The following is a 20,054-nucleotide window of genomic DNA, read 5'->3' as shown; positions in this document are numbered from 1 at the left end:
ACTGAGGTGCAAAAAGAGCCAGTGCTGTTCTAAAGCTGGTCCTAAAGGGTACACATTTTATACTCCAGCACCTCTTATTTCATGACTGGCTTATTGCTGTAAATTTTTGTCAGCATGACATGTAGAGAATGCATCTGTTCTTTTGATACTGCTTCATACGTCTGAATACATGCAAAAGTATTAACAGGAGGAAATGAGAGGTGTCATTTTGAAGGATGGTAGGTACATGCGTGATAGACTATAGCAGGATGCATATTCTGTGTCTAAAGCTGCTCTCAATTCACCCTGCTACATCTTGTAACAAGCATCTAAACTGCAGTGTGTTTGGCAGTGATGAATCTAACTCTTTGTTGATGAATGCGGTATAAAGTGTTCCATCAGCATTACAATCCCTTGGAACATTTAAGGGTGAATCTCTGAGCAATCAGCCTTTATGTAGAGAATTTGTTTTCCATCATTATCTGTGATAGGATACTGAGATACCCATCTCTACACAGTGGGGAAATATTATAGAATGCATACAGAATTATCTGTAACTCTCATAAAGTGATTTTATGGCCCATAGCAAAATTGCTTGTGCATGACTCATATTTTTGGATTTCATTCACTTGTGCAGGAGTTGCTTTTCCTCACAAATGTTTGCTGAAACTTCTTGCCATATTGTTAGCATAATCTCTAAATTGTCTCAGGTTACTGTGCTCAGATTTCCACTGTGACACTGGCAGGTCAGCTGTTTTTATTTATTTTTCATTTTTGTATGACTGTTCTGTCTTTCAAGTGATACGACAGGCTGTGGAAATGTCTTTGATGACAGCACTGACTGATCTTGTCTGGGAGTCTAGACGGGCTGTAGAAAAGACTCTTTTTGCATATCATACACCAAATCATTCATAGGACTATTTACTCTTGCAAGCTCACCCAGAAGAAAATAGTGTTCTATGCAGAAGTAGCAATATTGACGTTTTTGACCTTTCCTCTGTATAATAAGACGTCATCTTGCAAAATGAGTCATAGTGATACACTCAAATAAGAAAGAAAGAGAGGCTTCTACTACTTGAAAAAGAAAACAGAGTCGTTCAACAGTATGGATTTGTGTGAGTCCAGTTCAGTGTTACATAAGGGGTTCTGCTTCAGGGATGTTGTGTGCCCTGCCCATGCAGAGCCTCAGTGTCTCCAGCTCAGTTCCATATGTGCTTAAGTAAACCGATGGATGTCCATCCACATGGCTACTGACAGACCACTGCCAACCTTCCTCCTCTTCTGTAATGAATGAAGGAGCTCATTAATTTGTTGCCTGGTTCATTCCGGCTGTATCAGTCTCTGCAGTAATTCCTGTATGAAATTTAGGAGAGGTCATCTGGGCTGCAACACTGCTAGGGCTGCTGTGTTATTAATGCCTTTTTCTGGTTTAAAAGAGAAGGGTGCTCATATGTTCTCTAGCCCAACTGTTCTCGCTGTAAAGCCTCAAGGGAGATGCAGAAATACTTTGCAGATCAAGAGCCTGGAACCAAGGGCATGTACAGTGAGTAGCAGCCTCTTGGGTCGTTAACCCTGAGGGCCAGTCTATAAAGAGTCTGTAAAGAGCTCATCTCTGATGAGAGATCCCGTCCTTAGCTGTCCTCAGGCGTGACGCAGAGGGGATTCACAGTGCACATGCACTTTTGGAAGTGTCTGGTGCAGAAATACGGCAGCCTTTAGGGATTGTGCTTTACTTCACTGTGCAGGCACTGGTCAGTTTTTTGGCTCAGCTGGGGTCCTCCTTTGACTATCCTTTTTGTAGGGGTTTGATTCTGGGATCTGATGGGGTTGGTCTAACAGTTTAAAAGGGGAAGTTCTCCTGCCAGCCATCTCTAGCCACATCCCTTACTGCCCAGCTTTTGTGCAGGTAGCAGTGCTTGTCATCATTCACATCGTGCAGAGGGAGTTAGGTCAGCAGAGAAGTATTTATTTATTTATTTATTTGTTTGTTTGTTTTCTTTGGGCTGTTTTTCTCCATGAACCGACTGATGTGGGAGTAGATGAGCAAGCAAGCATGTGCCTCAGGTTGAGGGGCTGGGAGCTGGGCCGTACAGCACCCAGCAGCAGCTAACTGTGGTATTTGACCCAGCAGTGTTGCAAATCCTGACACTGAGCTGTGACAGGTGACCTTTCAGCAACAGCACTCTTCTCACCTCCTACAACATCAGCTCCTGAAAAGGCCTCATCACTGGAAGAACTCATTTCTGCCTCGCTGATAACTCAGTAGCATCCACTTGTTTGAAGGTGCATCTCCCCGATTTGGGAAGATGGTTGTGATTACTTGCATTAGAAAGTCATCAGGCCATTTTAAAAAGACCCTAAATACACTCACCAAAACCATTAATGCTCCTCTTATACTGCACCCTTTCAAAAACCTTTGTTTTCCTGTGACTGTTCCAAATGTCACATTAGATCAGCTGTAAACTCATAAAGCACTGGTTCCATCAGAACAAAAAAAATACTGTATTTGTATTTTAATACACCATGATATCTTTAAATTTCACCTTACTAGGTAAACGTTTTTCCTTACCTGTTTCTTAGACAGCATTGACTCTGTGAATTTTGATCAGAGCAGAAAACATCAGGCTGTCAACCATTAAGGAAAAAATTAAGTGCTAGGAATTTTACTTTGATAGATTCATCACGGTTTTAAGGAACTATCTTAGAGAGCAGTGAAGTTTACTGCTGCTATTAACCCATATGGTATAAAAAGAAAACAATATGACCTAAGGGAAAAGCATAAGACATAAGGTCTAATCTTGCATCCTTTGTGAAGGTAAGGAGTGTGGGATCAGGGCTGTTTTCACTCATGTAAGAATTTAGGATTTGGCCCATGTTAATGTTATCCAGTCATGGTCTTTATGACACAAGAAATGTCAGACACATGAAGAACATGGCAGGGTCCATGACCAGGGAGTTAAAAATAATGGTGACACTTTCAGTTAGGCTATATAGTGTTATCTCCTTTGACTGTGTACTTTTAGTTGTTTGATTTTGGCATCGCATCTGAAAATAACTGAACACATTTATTTTCACAGTGAGGGGTCTATTTTCTCCTCTATGCGTGTGCTTTATGCCCATTAGCATTAATGGGAGTTACACACACACTTCCAGCGGAGAGGAGACTTAAACAGCCCATATAGATGTGCCCTTGTGGATCAGTAAGCACTGATTTAAAGAGTGTGAAGTACAAAATGAAATAAAAACCCAAACATGCAAAAATTGATTGTTTCAGTGTGATGGGATCTTAAACCCATATAACTTAACTAGTATATATAAATACATTGTACAAAGTCATTGTAAATACACTTTAGTCTCCATAAGATCTAAATATTCAAACTTTTGCTGGCATAATAGTTGTGATATTATTATTGTGATAGTTTGTGTAATATATTTTAGCTTCTGTGGCCTTACGGCTTATTTGCTGGGCAGCAAGTTTTCTGTGTGGTAGAAGTTGATTTTAACAGAACATGGACTGCTGCCTATAGATTTATTCACGTGTTCAGATGATTGATGGTTAGACCTAACTGCATGTCTGTTCTGCAGATATATTTTCTAAAAAGCTTGCTCCCATTGTGCACGCTTCAGTGATGTTACACAGTGCCTGCTGTCATAAATATTGCCTAACAACCATGTTTGTTGCTTACCTGGCTTATTGCAAATGCTCTTTGCACCTTTGGTTGTAAAAGAAGCAGCTTCTCATCCACCTTCTATTATTTCTTTTTCTTTTTTTTTTCTGGTTTACCTCTTCCAGGTCATATTCTGCTTGCACTGTGAGTACATAGATAGAAGCCGTAAGTCAATGACTCATTATTTGATTCTAATAAAATATAAAGTAAGTTTGCAGCATAGGATCACAGAGTTTGAAACTAATCACAAGGAGAGTAATGCAGTACATTATTTTGTTAAAGTGGTTACAGGAAAAACTATTGCATCTGTTAGGTGGTCTTTCAGGCAGTTGGTTCTAGTCATGCTTTTAAAAGGCAACTAGTATGACAGGTGGACTGGAGAGGAGTGAGAAAATGTCCTTCTCTAGACCATCCAGGAAGGCTGGCTCTGCCAAGAAAGCAGTTACCTGGGATTCTTTGTACAGTTATTACCTCTGTCCTCGTTTCCGTGCAGTGAAATCAGAATCATATGGATGTTTGTGTGACTCTGTTAGGTTTTAGAGTTAATACTGCCTTAAGCCTTTTTAGGGCTGCTGTGTTAGGTTGTTTGTGTACTTCCCCATTTGCTCCATGATAGGTGTTAATCCCATATCTCATTTTCAAGTACATGACCAGTGAGGGAGGAGCTGGTAACTGCCCTGAAGTTTGTGGATGAAGTGTACAGTAAGGATATCCCGCTGGTGCCTATAAAATAATTTCCTTTGATTTCAGCAGCCTTTAACAGCTGCTCTGAGATTCTTAGGGTTCTAGACAGAAACAAATGTATATTTGTGACCAGCTCTCACATTTCAGCACGACTACTGAGTCACTTGTTTTTCTGGCTAGAGTGGGGAAGGATTTGTACTTTGTACTCCTGTCTTGTGATGCGCGTGTTTCACTATAGATTTTGTACAGAAAATACATATCCAAGTATCTCTTTCATGCAGTTAAAAACTGCTGTAGTCCAGAGAGAGAAATATGAAGCTAGATTTTGTGTCATGTAGTTATCCAGGTAGATTTTTCCAGTAGGTTTGCTTTTGCTATCATAAAGCTTCTGTAGAGCATATATTGAGTTGGGAAATGTTTTTGCCACAAAAGCAGAGTTGAGACTCGCCATAAAACATTTGATTTTAAAATCTGTGTTGAGTTACAAGTATTCTTGGAACACAGATAAATGCTCACGCACATATCATGAAGGCAGATTCGAACAATAATAAGGGGTTGTGCTTACAACCAAGTTTTATTCAAAAACATTCAAAGATTAAGTAAGACACAATAGTTACAAGAACATACACAATCCAGGTATAAAGGATAATTAAATTTCACCATTGATATTTCTGCTAGGTAGGCTGGAACCCTGGCCTCAGAGAATTTTAAAAACATGTTCTAACAAAGCAGAATCTCTTATGAGTTGTTGGAAAATGCAAAGAACTAAGGTTTTGATTTGTTTCTTCTTTTTCCCCAGTTTTCTAATGTTCAATCTTGAAAGACTTTTAAAACTGGAAGCATTTAGAGATGACAAAAAAAAAACCCCAGGAACTTCAGCTTTTTACTTGAATAATATCTGAAATATTGAGCAGCACAAGCTCCTCATTCCTCATCATTTCAATTTTGACTGATATAGTCAGTATTCACAAAGGGATTTTTGAAGTAGGTTAAATAAGAACTCCCTAATGAAAAAAATGCACTAGTTTGAAATCAGTCAATTTCATTACTGTGTTTTATGAAGGCCATTACCCATTGCTGATTACTAGGGTGATAAAATCTTGAAGCTTTGGTAGCCTCCATAGGGGGTGAGCTGATCTAAGTAGAGCAAAGTCCAGTCATTATCACCCTAAATACTTGTGTTTCTCATTACAATATTCATTACTTTAGGTTACTGTGAACGCTTTGAGGTCTTTATATAAGCACTGGTTTATTCCTCTGTAGAAAAACAGTGTTATATTGATAAGTTAAAACCAAGTGTTTATATACTTCTACATTTTAAAATGAAGCTTAGCTACATCCATACATAGAAATGCATAAGTTTATACCTCTGAGTAAATTTCCCTATACACACCTATTGATGGCTGTTTGCCTGTCAGTGAGGTTGTATTAGTTTGATAAGAAATAGAAAGCGATACGAGTTACCTTGTTCTTTCAGTCTGTTTGGGTACTTAAAGAAGCTGGAATGGAGGCTTGTGTTCCTAATAACAATCTTTATTAGGGAAGTGCTTTTCAAGAGGGAAAACTGAGCCGTGATCTAATTAATCTGAGTTACCTAAGGCTGGTTGCTGAGGATTGGAACTCTTTATCTCCAGTGCCAGCCTGGGGCCTTGAACTTCTCTTTCTCTGCCGCCTCTTGCACATCATGTGGCATCACTGGCTCTCTGCCCTTCTCAGTCTCCCTCATCATGGGCTTTGGACCTACAAAGCAGCTTCATAAAACTGATGTTTAAAAGATCAAAACTTTGCTAATGCTCTTTGCACCTTTGTGAAAGAAGCAGCTTCTCATCCACCTTCTATTATTTTTTTTCCCCATTTATCTCTTCCAGGTCATATTCTGCTTGCACTGTGAGTGCAAAATCACTTACTCTTTTGTTTAAAAAATATTTTATTTTAAAAAGGAACTCTTGAAACATGTCAGGGAAGGATGTGGATCTGGGTTATGCGGAGAGGAGAGTAGCCTGTAGAAAGGGACAGAAGAACTCGGTTTGATTAGGCCAGGGAAGCGTGAGCCTGGTGACAATACCGATGTTTCATGTTCCTGCAGAGATAGGAGTGCTTGGGGCCAGAGGAGGAGAGCTAGTGGAGCTGAGGACACGCTGCCACCAGCGCATGTGGCTGCAAGCTGGCCGTGTATTCAGAAATTTGAGTCAGAAATTAGAAGAATATTTTTAACTTCCAGAAGGCTGAAGTCCCAGAGTGGGTAGAGACAGTGGGACAAACATCCTCTCAAAGTGGAGCCTCTCAGCAGGATTTTGTGATGTGTTTGTGCGTGATGCAGAAGTGGGTCACACCTGCTGTATAGGGTCACTTTCCTGCCCATGCCCGGATATTTGCTTGTTCTTGGCAACAACAGTTTCTTCTGTTTCTCTCTCCAGATAAATGGACATGAAATTCCACTTTCATTTTACTATCTGAATGTTACCTGTTAAAATTAAAGAAGGAAGTACCAGATTTTTAATGAAAGTACCTTTTTTCTCATTTGTTGTTGATTAGACAGTGAAATTAAATCGGTATTAGTGAAAACAGACAGAAAGAGTGGGAGGTTTTAAATGGTCATCCTAAAAATTCAGTTGATTCTTCATTCTTAGCTTCCATGTGCTTATGATGAAATAGTTCAGCAGTTCTCCAGAGACAGCTTACTAGCTGTCTCCCCAGAGAATTTAACAGGGTAAAAAGACATGAGTTTCCAGTATGACACAAATACCTTTTAGAAGAATTATTCAACTCCTCATCATATGAAATAAAAACCTTAAGAAACCCAGTCAACCAACCGACAAAACTTTGGCCCTAGTCCTTTTTATTCATTTGCACACTACTTTTAAAGCTGACTTATGTTTCCTTTTCCTTTGCAAAGGCCCAGATCCTCCCCCTGCAGAGAGGATCAGAGAGAACAAGCCACATGTGACAGGAGTTAATCATGTAGCTTAATGCATTATTGGAAGGCACTCAGATAACGGAGTGATGAGAGCGGCAGAAGAGAATCTGTAAGAGATCATTCCCTTTCTGCACAGTGCAGCCTGCAGGAGGGGGAGAAGGGAGAGCTGTGTGTGACAGTCTTCCTGCTGGTATTTTCCTGCTGAGCTGGGAAGCCTTGTAAAGGGCAAGAGGAAAAGAGCAAAGGGAAGTCCAGATCAGACATACCACTCTGTCCACATGGGCACTGCTGGGGGCTTCACTACAAGCTCCTCAGTTACTGCTTCTCCTGAAAACTTGTCAAGAGGCTTAGTGGAAAAGATAATCTGGGTCCAGGCTTTCTATGATACTTGTAGCTGAGACAGTGGTCTCAGCTTTAGCTGGTCTGCCCCCATCCTAACTCTGTATCGTGGAACACTGTGGCAGAGCACAGCTGTAGTCAATGCATGTTAATAGTGTCACAGAGTATGTATTTTAATTATCTAGTTAGTCTGTAGGGTGACATTTTCTCTGAAACTTTTTACCCCCTTTCTGATGTAAAAAGAAGTGTTACTGAAAAATGTCCATAGCTTTAAGTAACAGAGAGTATGGAAAAGGAAAATTGCCAAGTACAAAATTTAGTTTAAGCTCAGTTTGTGTGCAGCAATTTGTAAATTTCATAGAAATCCGTGACTTATTGTGGTGTTAAAACACTTCTGAAACAAGAGCTGCTTTGTATAATTAATTTTTTTCAGGGGGCTTCTGTGGTTTGAACCTGTCACATCCAGTAGCAGTTTTCATTTTGAGAATCCTTAACTATGTTTTCCATCTTTATGGTTTGCAAAAGGGTCTGTATTTTGAACATGAAAAAATACTTAATTCATGACTTGGAAACTAACAGTTAAACCTAAAATATCAACTGAGGATAACTCTGGGCCTTAATACATCCTATTTTGCAGCTAAAATTCTATATTCTGTGTTTAATTTAAATGTGAAATGTATACTCCAGTGCCTAAAGTGATGGAAGAATCTATGTCTGAAATGAAAAAAAAAAAAGAAAAACTACAAAATAAAACCCGCTGCTGTTTCATGATGGATGAGCTCTTGCAGATAATGGGATGTGTACACAATCTCAGAGAAGGCAGCAACTCTCCTGCAAACTAAAATCTTTGAGCAGTTTATAAGCTGCTTATGGTGCGAGTCCATTTGCCAACTGAGAGCCAGAAAGCTGTGGCAGAAGTCCTTTACAGTTCTTGTCCTGCCAGGTTTCCATGGCATGGACACGGCCAGCTTGGTTTGGATGGGAAGCAAGCTGAGCGAAATATGATTTATTTCTTCCCTGAGGCAACAGTCCTTCCCACAGCTGAACTTCCAGGGAGGCATCTTTGCCAGCATAGCTACCCTACAAGCTGAAGCTCTGGTATTTCAAGTGAGAGAGATGGGCCCATTCTTCCAATCAATGTAGTTGTCAGTAAAACAAATAGTAGCTATTGGAAAAAACAGGTCGAGGGTGCCTTACCTTCTAGTTTAGTTCATTTGGTTTTTTTAGGCTTCCTTGTGTAATAATGACAGCTGATAACAGAATTTGGTAGAGGAGGAATCCTGATCCCTTAGCTCCAAATGTTATATGTCCTGAAACACGTTAAAAATTCCCGGAAGTTTCAATTATTTTGAGAAATGACAACTGGAACAGGACTGAGATCCCCATGGGAGGTGAATGGCAGGCAGCATGCCTCACTGTTTTTCTCAACCCACATGTAAACTGATGGCATTACAGAAGAAGTGGAATGGCAGGAACTGCAAGAACTTTATTGCTTAGGGCACCACCTCTGTTGAAGCAAAATTGTGAGCTTTCCTCAAGCATGGCAGATGCTCTTTCTGCTGATTAATTGCATTAAATCTCTTCTGTTTCCAAGGACTTACAGACCAATAGTCTCTGCCATTGAAAGTATCCCTCGAGAGAGATGCATAGGAGAGGCTCCTCCCAGTATGACTGGTGAAAGCACTTCAGTGGGCTTAAGAACAAGCTGTAAGCTTATAGTCAACCTTAGCCTTTTAAAAATAAGAGGTGATTTAAGGAAATACAAGTTATTGAAATTTCAGTTTGCAGTCAACTCTTTCAGGACGACTGATGATTACTCGATGTTTTATCCTCTGTAGTCAATGTCAAGTGCAGCACTTGATACGTTAGTTGAGGGAGGCATTATCTGTTTGATAGCTTGGACATCATTCTTTCTGGTTAATTCAGGAGAGCCTGAGCCAACTCTGGTATTAGAGGTGGAACTGTAGCATTGTCTACAATTAAAGATACTTCCCACTTCCTTGTTTTCTTTTCCATATGCCCTATCAAGTTGTAATCCTTCAGGCTGAAGTTTTCCATAATTGGTCTTCGCTTCTAGCACAGGTTTTGTTGTTTCTTACTTTTTCTTCTTTTTTTTCTTTTTAAGATTAAAGACAGTACCATAATGCAAAATTAATAACATGCTCAAATTGAGGGAGTTAGTCTTAACTCTGACATTTCCTATCTTTGAAGTGTTACAGTCTGCATTCTTAATGTTCTGTTAACATGCATTTATGTGTCATGTATGTATAATTTACGGGCTATGTTTTATTTTGTTCTCCTGTTAGACTGGCATCGAGATGACTGATGCAGACAAAGAGTACTAAGTTTAGAGAAGAATTAATGGGCATTCAAATGCCTCAGTTCCTATGTAGGCCCTTTGTACAGCATATCTTTGCACATTACATATAAATTATTAAAATAACACCATTGTTAGCTTGGTATTCAAAACATAATTTGGAATCAACTGTGTAACAATTCAGAAGTTACTGTTCTCCTTAGAAGAAAAAAGTCAAAGTTTGCTGAAAATGGATTTAGTTTTTGTTTCAGTTGGGGGTTTTTGATATAAGCTAATATTTTGTCTTTTTTTTACTAAGGCAGCACTAGTTAAATCAGACCCTGCTGGTGAATTGCAAAGAAATAAATCACAACAGACATTAATCTAGATGAGGGCTAAGTAATTAACTTCATAGAAGGGTGGTGTATATTGTGTCTGTGACACTAGACCGACTGCTGTGCATAGAATAAATGCAGTATTTAGGTTGCCTATGGTATTCCACCCCTTCAATTAAGTAAACAAATATATATAGAGCTACTCTGGAGTGTATCCTTTGCGGTCTAAACACTGTATCTTATTAAAATCATCTGCATGCAGTATGTGGTGTTTGAGTTCCTGCCAGTGGTTTCAACCATTGTTAACAGTGATGCTCGGCTCTCCCCAGAGTTAAATACAGTGGTACTTTAGTTATGTGCAGAGGGTGCTCTTGGTTACTTTGGTGGCCATTTCGTTGCATATTACCTCCCACTTTGTTTCCATCCATGTGTGTGGCATAGGGTGTTGCCTGAAAAAATATAGGTTTTTTCAGGAAATAAAATATCCATATAGGTTGAGAAAAATATCAAAGGCAGCCTGTAATTGATTTTGGGGGGCAAGACCAGGGCCAGAAGAGGTGTGTGCCTGCCTGCTCTATGTGTGTATCAAGATATTTAATGTTTACATTTGCATATCTGTTTTCACCTCAACAATAATGACAAAACGTCTGTTGAACTGCAGAAGATAGGATCAGTTCTTAAAGTGGAACTATGATTGTTCGTTATTGTTTGTATTGCAGTCCTCGTTCTGCAAGTGCTGTCTTTTACCTGGAAAATGAGACCAAGTGATTGTTCTACTTCTTCGAAATCATCAAGTTCAAGTAGTTGTAGTTTATCATCATGAAACACATTTTTACCTACAATGTCATAACTGCATTCAGATGTTAATCCATTGCTCCAAGTATTTGCAGCAGATTTCTTTTCAGCACACAGAGATACAGACAATATGGATTGACACAGATTTTGCTCAGGGAAAATCCAGCTAAAACTACGTTTGCCTGAAGCTATGTTTATTTGATGATGCTGTTAAATTGAATTGAAAGAATATTAAAATGGTGATAATCCACATACAGAAATAACTTAGTATGAAGTATGAGATTTTAGTCACCAGTTTACCAGACTTGCTGTTGCCCACAAACTCAGATTAGTCTGAGTATTTCCTAAGTTTTAATTATCTATCTCTTCAAAGAGTATTTAACTTGCCTTTCTAAAAAATTATAATAGCAACAGGCTGTTTTAGAACATTAATTTTTATATAGTTTTTATTTTCCCTGCCAGATACGAGATTTTATGGTATAAATGGCTGTGTGGAAGCAGAGACAAGTAAACAGAATTGTCTAGAATAAGATCACCCTTTGTCTCCAAACAGCAACAAACCCAAATGCAACTAATGAAAGATGAGTGTTAATCAGAAAGTGTCTGACCCTTTGGAGCACGGTGATTAGCTATATAGAAAGCTGGCAATTTAGATCAAAACAAGCTTTTTCTTAGCACAATGCTTTCTTATTTTTGTGTTTCTATGAAATGTTCGAATGGGTCACAGATTTTTGAACTGGGAACTGCTATCACCCTTGGAGTGTATCTTGGACCACCATGCAGGCTCATCTGCAAACTTCTAATTGAAAGCAGTGTGTGGCACTAGGGCTGCGACCACAGATTCTGGCAGATCTTCCAAGCCATGGTGTAGCTGCTTGTTGTCAGATTCTCCATTTACACCTGTGTCCACAGGACATGTGGGTCAGCAGTGTTAGGCTGTGCTGGTGGCAAAACCTCACCCCTTCACAACAGCCTCTCACTCACTGACAATGCTGAGGAGGTTCTTCCCATGGCTGTTTTTGCTTTGAGGCTTCTGAACTCTAGTGAAGACAAAAAAAATGTGGCTATTGAACTGGTGACTGGGGTTACACAATTATTTCACCAGTGATCAGTGCTGCAGATTAGGAACTAGTGTCTCAGTGACAGGTAAGTAAGCCCATGAGGTACAGTCATTAAAAGGAAATGGAACAGGTTCAACATGGACAACTGGGCTGCCTTTGAGCTTATAGGACACTGGTTCCTCCAAAGTGGAGGTGGCTGCTGCTGCTGAAATTGCATTTTGATCCCTTCTCAGGAGAGTCCACTGTCCTCAAAGGAGAATTGTGATGGACAAGAGCTTGGAGGGATGAAGGCAGGAGGAGTTTGTCGACTCCCATCCCAAAGATTTAGAGGCTTCAGAGAAGGCAAGGAGCCAGAAATAAAGTGAAATATCCTCAATGAATAATTCATTGGCTGGAAAGTGGTTTTTCAAGGAAACTGAAGCTATACAGGGATTTGGACAAATTCAGCTGAAACACTAAGCCATAAAAAAGATGGATAGGAGGGAAATATACAAAAGTCTTGAAATATGTTGTAATATCTTGTTTCAACCATCTGGATAGATTCCTTTAAAAGGCACATTCAAAGATTTGGGGGTTTTGTCTCAAAATCTTTCTCCTTTCCTTCTCTTCTTTTCCTTTTCCTTTTCCTTCTCTCCTTTTCCTTCTCTCCTTTTCCTTTTCCTTTTCCTTTTCCTTTTCCTTTTCCTTTTCCTTTAACTTAAAAGAGCAAATGTACTAGAAGGTGTTAAATGATCTGAAAATGAAATTTATGTTGATTTGTGTCTTCAGGCTCTGTGTTTTTGTTCCTTTCCTGCTTGCTGGGGGAGCCCAGCACTAACTGACACAGAGGACAACATCCAGAGTTGTCTGGTCAGAGCACCTCCTTTTCCTGAGTTCTGTCACAGTTTTCAGAGTAGAAGTGTTCAGTGAAGTTGCTGTTAGCACAGTTTCTAGGAAAACACAGGAAATACAGCTTGTGTTTGTAAAATCTCTAGTGTTTGGATTGGAAGGTCTGCACACAGAGGAGGTCTCTGGCTCCATGAGAAGGTGGAGGAGGCTGGTTTTGGGGAAGTTCACGTGCCCAGTGCTGCCTGTGCTCCCTGGCGAGCCTCAGGGGCGGAGCGCTCTGTCACACTCCTGCCAGATGCACATAAACCATCTTCTCGGTCAATCCTAGCACGGAGCGGGGCACGCTTTAGGGCAGGAAAGCTGACAGGTAAGTGAAGTGCTTGACTAGAGTGACCTCCCAAGAAACAGAAGCTTCAGAAGGTTCAAGGGCTCTGTAGTAGCACTGAGATGCAGTTTGGTTGTGTACTGCATAAATCATGTAGAATGGTGACACATCAGCAAGGCAAGGACGGGTGCTTGTCAGAAAGATCGTGGCGGCCGTTTTTCTTAGATAACACTGGTTTTCCTCATTAGAATTACTGTCTGATGCAACCTAAACATACCACGATGTTAAAGCAGTGTGAGTAATTCAGTCAATTAATTAGGTATGGGTAGCATTTGCCTTCCATTGTAAGGGGATCAGAGGAAAACACTTAATAGCTTTTATGTTCTCATTTTGCTCCGTACCTTAGCATCAGTTCATTCAAATAACCCTCTGACCCAAATAAGTTATTATATTAAATTATTATGCTTTGGTGAGCATTTCTACCCTGCATCAACATCATGACGTGGAAGTCAACACATGCTGCTTTATAGTAACTGGAAGTGGACAGAAGAATTGCCACAGGAGTGAGGAACACCCAGATAGCTCTAAACCTCTGTCCTTCCTCTATGGAGTATCTCCTCATTTCTTCCACCTCTGCCCTGGTATTTGCAGAAAACACATGTGCAGAGAAGCTGAGAGGGAGATCCCACAGATAGACACAGGTCTCCAGCACTTGTGGGTGTCACTGTGCCCAGATGAAGGAACTTGAATGGAAAATGACTGGAAGGGGGAGCATTAGTCCAGAGAAGAATTTGGAGTTTGTGGATACTTTTGGTTTTTTATGTGGTCTTTTGCTGTATAACTGTTGTGGTTTAGTACTGGGGCTGTTGCATAAAGAAGGGATTTGGAGAATAAAAGACAATTTTTCCTTTGACTTCATTATTGCCAAGGTTTCCCTCTGCGTCCCTGAGGAATTTATATTAGAGAGGTTTATTCTACTAACGGTCTATTAGCAGGATTGGCCCCTTGTTGCAACCATGATGTGGTGCATGAGATTAAATAAGGTAAAATAAGATGAAGATGTAAGGAATTTGGTTGTGTGTGGGCACTGAATGTTATTTCCTCTGTGCTAAAGGTATTGACTTTGGTCATTAAATGCTTTGTAAACTGAGTGACTAGAAATGACCCAGACCTTGCTAGCACTGCCAGCTAAGAATAATGCATGTAATGCCTATATTCCTGGGGAGACTCTTCAAGTTTGAGATAACAAGTTGTTTTAATAGCCTGGACTTTGATTTTATTTGTATGTGGCCATGCTGTGGAGTAAAGGCAATTAAATTATCTTAATGTCATAAATATATTTAGGTTTTTTTATTTAAAATGACATACTTTCTTTTTCAGTCATTTAATATAATGTAATGCTGTTAAAGACTTTAGAAGACAAGGAGAAATGAGGCTTTATTTAATTCAGAAAGTCCTTTGCCTAGGATATTGCTCCACTTTAAAGATTTTTCTACTTGAAATCAGTGAGAATCATTTCATTCAAGAGTTTGACAAATGGTAGTGCTGTACACATCACAAGAAATGAAATCTTTTAGGAGATGCAGTAATAACGGAGATGGTTGCACAGCTGGTTTTGGTTCCATCTCTGACAGAAGGATCTCTGCACTGCCCCTTCCTGCTATACAGAAGCTGGTATAGGTGTGTGGCTGTGACCAACGTGTGCTACAGGTACTGGGGTCCTGGTGCAGTGACCTCTCTTCTGGTGTTACATTTCCTTCTGCTGAAGGATCTTGAAAGAACAGAGTGGTCTTTCAAATACAGGCCATCCCAGATGCACATCTGTGTATGTGAGCGTGAGAGACAGCTGTCTGAAAAGAGTAACTCTTGTAACTCTGGTCTCCATTCCTGGGAGAAGGAGAAAAATGCCAGAAGTGGAAGACAATGAAGGGAAAACCCAGAGATTGCAGTGATGCCTATATCAAGTGGGCTGAGGTGGCTTTTTCACAGGTTGCATTTCTGGGTCCGTAGCCTCAGCTAATGCTGAACTGTACTATATTTTGTGTTTCAGCAGGCAAAACCCCAAACTTGCGCACCAGCCCTTCATACTGTAACTCAGTCACTGATACACGTGTAATACATGGGAAGCTTTACAAAACACGCTGCTTTCCCCCAAAATACTGGATGTAGAGGCAGAGCTAGGTACAAAATAGTTGAAAAAACCTGATAATCACCAGTGAGATATGGAGATGTTAAGATCTTGTATTGCAAATTCCTGTCCATACGATTAACACCTGAAGCAGTGTGTGTGTGGAGTTCCCACAAGAGTTAATCTTGGACATACACACAAGCTGTTTCCCCAGCTGGGTCACGTAACAGATGCTTTTCTTAGTCTCCAGTTCTGTGTATCCAGCTAAGATGTAAGTAGAGGAGAATAATTTGACTGTTTTCCAGTACAGTGTACCATACACCTCATGGGCACCTATGATCTACTAAGTGCCACGTGGACATAGTTAGCTGACCATCTGCTTGGCACTTCTTGTGGTGTATTAAAAGATTTAAACCAGTTCAGATTGAATACTGGGTAGTGCAAACTGGATTAGCTATGGTTTGTACCCATTCTTCAGTCCAGAGGCATCCATTTGCTAAGGTGGACACGAGTTTATTATGTGCCCTGTAGTTTCCAAACAGTTGCCTTTTTCAGTACCAAGCACTGTGTAATGTCTTGAAACAGTTATTCTTTCATATTATATGCAGGACATGATCACAGCACTTCAGGAGGGTAGTAAAAACTTGCATGGTTCATGTGGATGCTTGTTGTTGTTTTCTGAAATTTGGCTTAATGAAAACAAAGTTGAGAAAAGTGCTTGTTTTGTTTTGGTGTTTTGTTATTTTTTTTTTCTTTCTAATTATCTCAATCCCAGCTTGCATTATCTTCCAGAAATTGCAGTATTGGATCCAGCTGGAAATGACTGCAGTATTATTTTGCCATAGCACTAAAGCGTTTTGTCTGGAAGTTCAGCTATTTAGATTACACGTCTCTCTTGAAGCCTAATGTTCAAGAGCTCTTCATTAGAAACATCAATGCTATTAAATGGAAAAGGATCTTGCATGATGATATAAAAAAGTCAGACTAGTAATGCAGTATCCAGTTGGTATAACATTTCCATTGTAATGCATTTCCTGTAACTGTGAATTCCTTAACATAGAGGAGGGTAATTAAAATAACACAATATATTTATTTTATTACTTAGAGCTTTAATGAACTTCAGGAAAATAGTTTCAACACAGTGTTGTAAAAGCTCTGTTACCTTGTGCACACTGACCTGGGTCCTGCAAACAATTACACTTGGGCACAGCCTTGCTGACTGCCAATGGCCAGCTCGTGTGCGTAAAGTGAAACATATGTGTGTGTACATGTAGAGATCAAGGCCTCTGCTCTAGTTTGGGAAATCTGAAATATTTTAACCAAGGGGTAGATTTTGCAGCAACACTACAAAATCAAGCAGATAAAGCCTTTTGCACTGCCACTGACTAAAAGCTCCATCTGGCTGGTACTGAATAGGAAACTGCCAGATGTGCCTTGTGAATTCGGCCACACTTCCTAGGTACCAGCCCCCAGCGGGTTGGTGAGGCAGATGCTTTGATGCTTCACCATGCATGGCTATGCTGATTGTGGTAGGAGCTCTCCTCAAAGGAGGTGCCTCAGATGTGGGCCAGAGAGAGAACCAGTCCCACACCACCAGTGTCTTCATTAATTCCCTGCTGGTTTCTCCTGCAGCTGGCTGTTCCACACAACGATGAGTGGACGCGCTTCGCCCGGACCTTGGTGGAGATCCGCGCCAACCGAGCCGACAGTGAAGAAGAGGGGGCGGTGGAGCTCGCGGCCTAGAGGGAGAGGAGCAGTGCCCGCCAGAACAGCAGCTTCCCCCGCTGAGTACGCCAGTGTTCAGTGTCAGAGTCAGTCTTGCTGTGGCTTTTGATGCCAGTGTACATGCCAGTATTGCTCAAAGCATTCCATATTAATCACACTGCTTTACACAAGGCTGAAAATATCCAGAGCATTTTCATACTTTATATTTCTGTCTGAAAAGTAAGAAAGAAAAGACAAATCAACCCTTTATGGGTTTAGTTGTTGCCTTTTAACTACTTAGTAGCTGTATTTAATAGCTAGGAACCCCTGGTTAAACTTGTGCTCACATTGCCCTTCTGGCATAGTCCTATTAAATCCATATGAAGCCAGATATGATTATGTGCAGATGTGGTGTGCTTCACTGTATGGGACTGGGCCAAAGACCTTAGATGTGGTGTATCACATGGTGACTTACATTATGAATGGATGTACTATATGAAAGTTGCTGCTCCTTATTTATTGCGGTGTGCTGCATGGAACATACTTATTTGAAAGCATTAAAATAAACGATCCTAAAGCATGTGCATAATGAGAGAACTGCATTGTCTGTGTGCTGCTGTAGAGGTTACATTAAAGTCCACGTAACAATTACAGTACATCAGTTGTGCTTAAGATGTAAGATCTATAAAGGTTGGCTTGAGTGGATGGAATGAGTTCCCTTTCCTTTTTTTTTAAGATGCCTATTATTTCTAGGCACTTCAACTATATTTCAGATACAGTTGGTCACTGATACTTGTCATGCAAGTTAACACTAACAGTCTGACAAAGGGTTGTGGTTCCCAAGTATGACACCAGTATTGCCAATAAAATGTATCGGGCCTGTTCTGTTGCAGTGTGGTTGATCTTTCCTTGCCAACAGTGCTCAGTGTGTTCATTACCAGTCACTGGTGAGGCACTGGGGAAATGTGGCTGCCCTGACTCACAGAACATTCATACAGCTGCTCTGTAAATAGATACCTTTGGCATTGGGACTGGCCAGTAGTGGACCTGTGTGCATCAGACCCTGCTACCAATTTTACATGGGCAAGCACTACTGCATGTCAGCTTACGGGCTAATTTTTATTTCCCCTCCATCCCTAGCATGCTTACCTGCACACACAGAGCAGCAGCGTGCTGCCATATGTGCTGAGAGACAAGGCTGCCTCAAACTGTCCTGAGGGATAGGTTGGGACAGGGGACACAGGAATGGGCTCTTTTATAACAATCTCTTCTGGCTTGAGCAAAGAAACAGAGTGCAGACTGGTCTCACTGAGTGCTGTAGCCCAGATAGACATTGGTAGTGAGGCTGCTTGATATGTCTATATCACAACACTCTGCTGAGCTAGAGGACAGCTCTGACATCTAGATTAAGTAGTGGTTCCCACTCAGGGGCATGGAGGTGAACCATTTTAGCAAGAAACACTGCGAGTCTGACAAGAAAAGATCTTGTACCTTAAGTTTCTCATATCATCTCATTGCCACATCTTGTCTTTGGGCAGTCATCTTGAGGAATAAACACGTCATCTAATCATGTTCGGGGCTATGGTCTGGTCCAGAACCACTGGGAAATCTGCACTGCTAAAGCCAGGGCAGACAAAGAAAATAAATCCTTTGGAAAAGCTGCATTTCCCTCATCCTTGTGGTGGTTAGAAGCAACTCCCAGTGAGAGTGCATGGACTACTTTCTTCTTCATAGTGGAACCTGTAACTATCTCCCAGTGCCCATGGAAGTGTCCTGCCACTGGGCTGTGGGGAGCATCTTCTCCCAGAAGGCCTTGCACACAGCAGAGATACATCAGTCATTTTCTGGTGGCTCCCTGAGTTTGGAGCCATGTGTTAGAGAACTCTTGTGTTCCTCCTGCTCCCCTGGGTGCTTTGGGAGTTGTCCTGAAGAACCAGTGTAGGACTTGCAGCATTTTTGTAGCTTAAAGGTGAATGCTAACAAACAGCCAGGTGAGATGACTGTAAAGGATCAGTTTTGATATAATCTCTGGGTTTTTTTCCCTGGTTTTGACCTGTTTTCATTTCAAAAACCGTAAGTGTTGTCTGTGTGGGTAAGGCAGATGTGGTGCCAAGTGGAAGAGAGGGAGGCACAGTTGGTTCTCTGTGTGTCACAAGATCAAGAACGTGCACAGGTGGATACACAAAGTACTGCTGTCATGGGAGGCAGAGGTGGGAGCTCACTATCCTTCCACCTGCTGGAGTAGCTGCACATCACAAAGTGTGGGGACACCATCTGAGAGTGCCTGTGATGTAACGGGAAGGGCATTCAGCTGATGATGTCTCCCATTCATCATAGTGCAGTGGGAACAGCTGGCAAATTTGCTTCTACTTTTTCCGCATTACGGCTCAGCTTTTGGAATCTAAGGGGGGGTCTGTGTGCTCACGTCCAAGTTCTCCCTACTTTTATGGCATTAATAGCTTCTGAAATGGTTTTAAGAGCAGCCTCAGAAGACCTTCAGCAGTTGGCTGCTGTGTGCAAATCAATATGACCAAAGTCCTTTTCTGAAATTTTTCTCTCCTTTTTTTTTTGTGTGTGGGGTTCAGCAGTACACACTGAGGGAACACAAAGAGGGAACAAGGAAAAGATCTGAATTTCCACAGAAATCTCCAGGTTTGTATGAACAGAACAGAGCATTAACATGAAAGGGCCGTTTCACACACTTGAAGCAGATGGAAAAGCACCCAAGAACAAGAGGCATTTACTTCCCTTCTGCTGCTCATGATTGTCCTGCAGTGAAGTTTCTGGCCCGCCCTTGCTGCTGCTCTTCCAGGCATCTCCCACAGTTCTTGTTTATTTGATTTTCCTGCTGCTAAACAAATAGCTCCACTTCACTGGCTTTCTAAAAGAGCCCATATGACAAAATGTTTCTCAGAATCTGCCCAGTAGGGAAATAAATACAAAATTATCCTTTAATTTGAGCATACAGAAATCACCTTCTCCAGTCTCTTTTTCC

General features: G+C 40.9%; 1 protein-coding gene across 7 annotated transcripts in view; it reads left to right on the top strand.

Annotated features, from left to right (window-relative positions):
• DYNC1I1 (dynein cytoplasmic 1 intermediate chain 1) overlaps positions 1–17,944 on the top strand; it is a 187,491-nt gene extending 169,547 nt beyond the window's left edge. For all 7 annotated transcript variants that reach the window (XM_039549986.1, XM_039549984.1, XM_039549989.1 and 4 more), the window contains one exon: positions 16,988–17,944. In XM_039549986.1, coding sequence (XP_039405920.1) covers positions 16,988–17,098 — 111 coding nt within the window. In that variant the 3' untranslated portion in view covers positions 17,099–17,944. The remainder of the gene's footprint in view (positions 1–16,987) is intronic.
• The last annotated feature ends 2,110 nt before the right edge of the window (positions 17,945–20,054 follow it).

The sequence above is a fragment of the Corvus cornix genome, chromosome 2, assembly GCF_000738735.6.
Source record: "Corvus cornix cornix isolate S_Up_H32 chromosome 2, ASM73873v5, whole genome shotgun sequence".
NCBI classification, from domain to species: Eukaryota; Metazoa; Chordata; class Aves; order Passeriformes; family Corvidae; genus Corvus; species Corvus cornix.
This window is presented reverse-complemented; position numbering and strand designations above follow the sequence as displayed.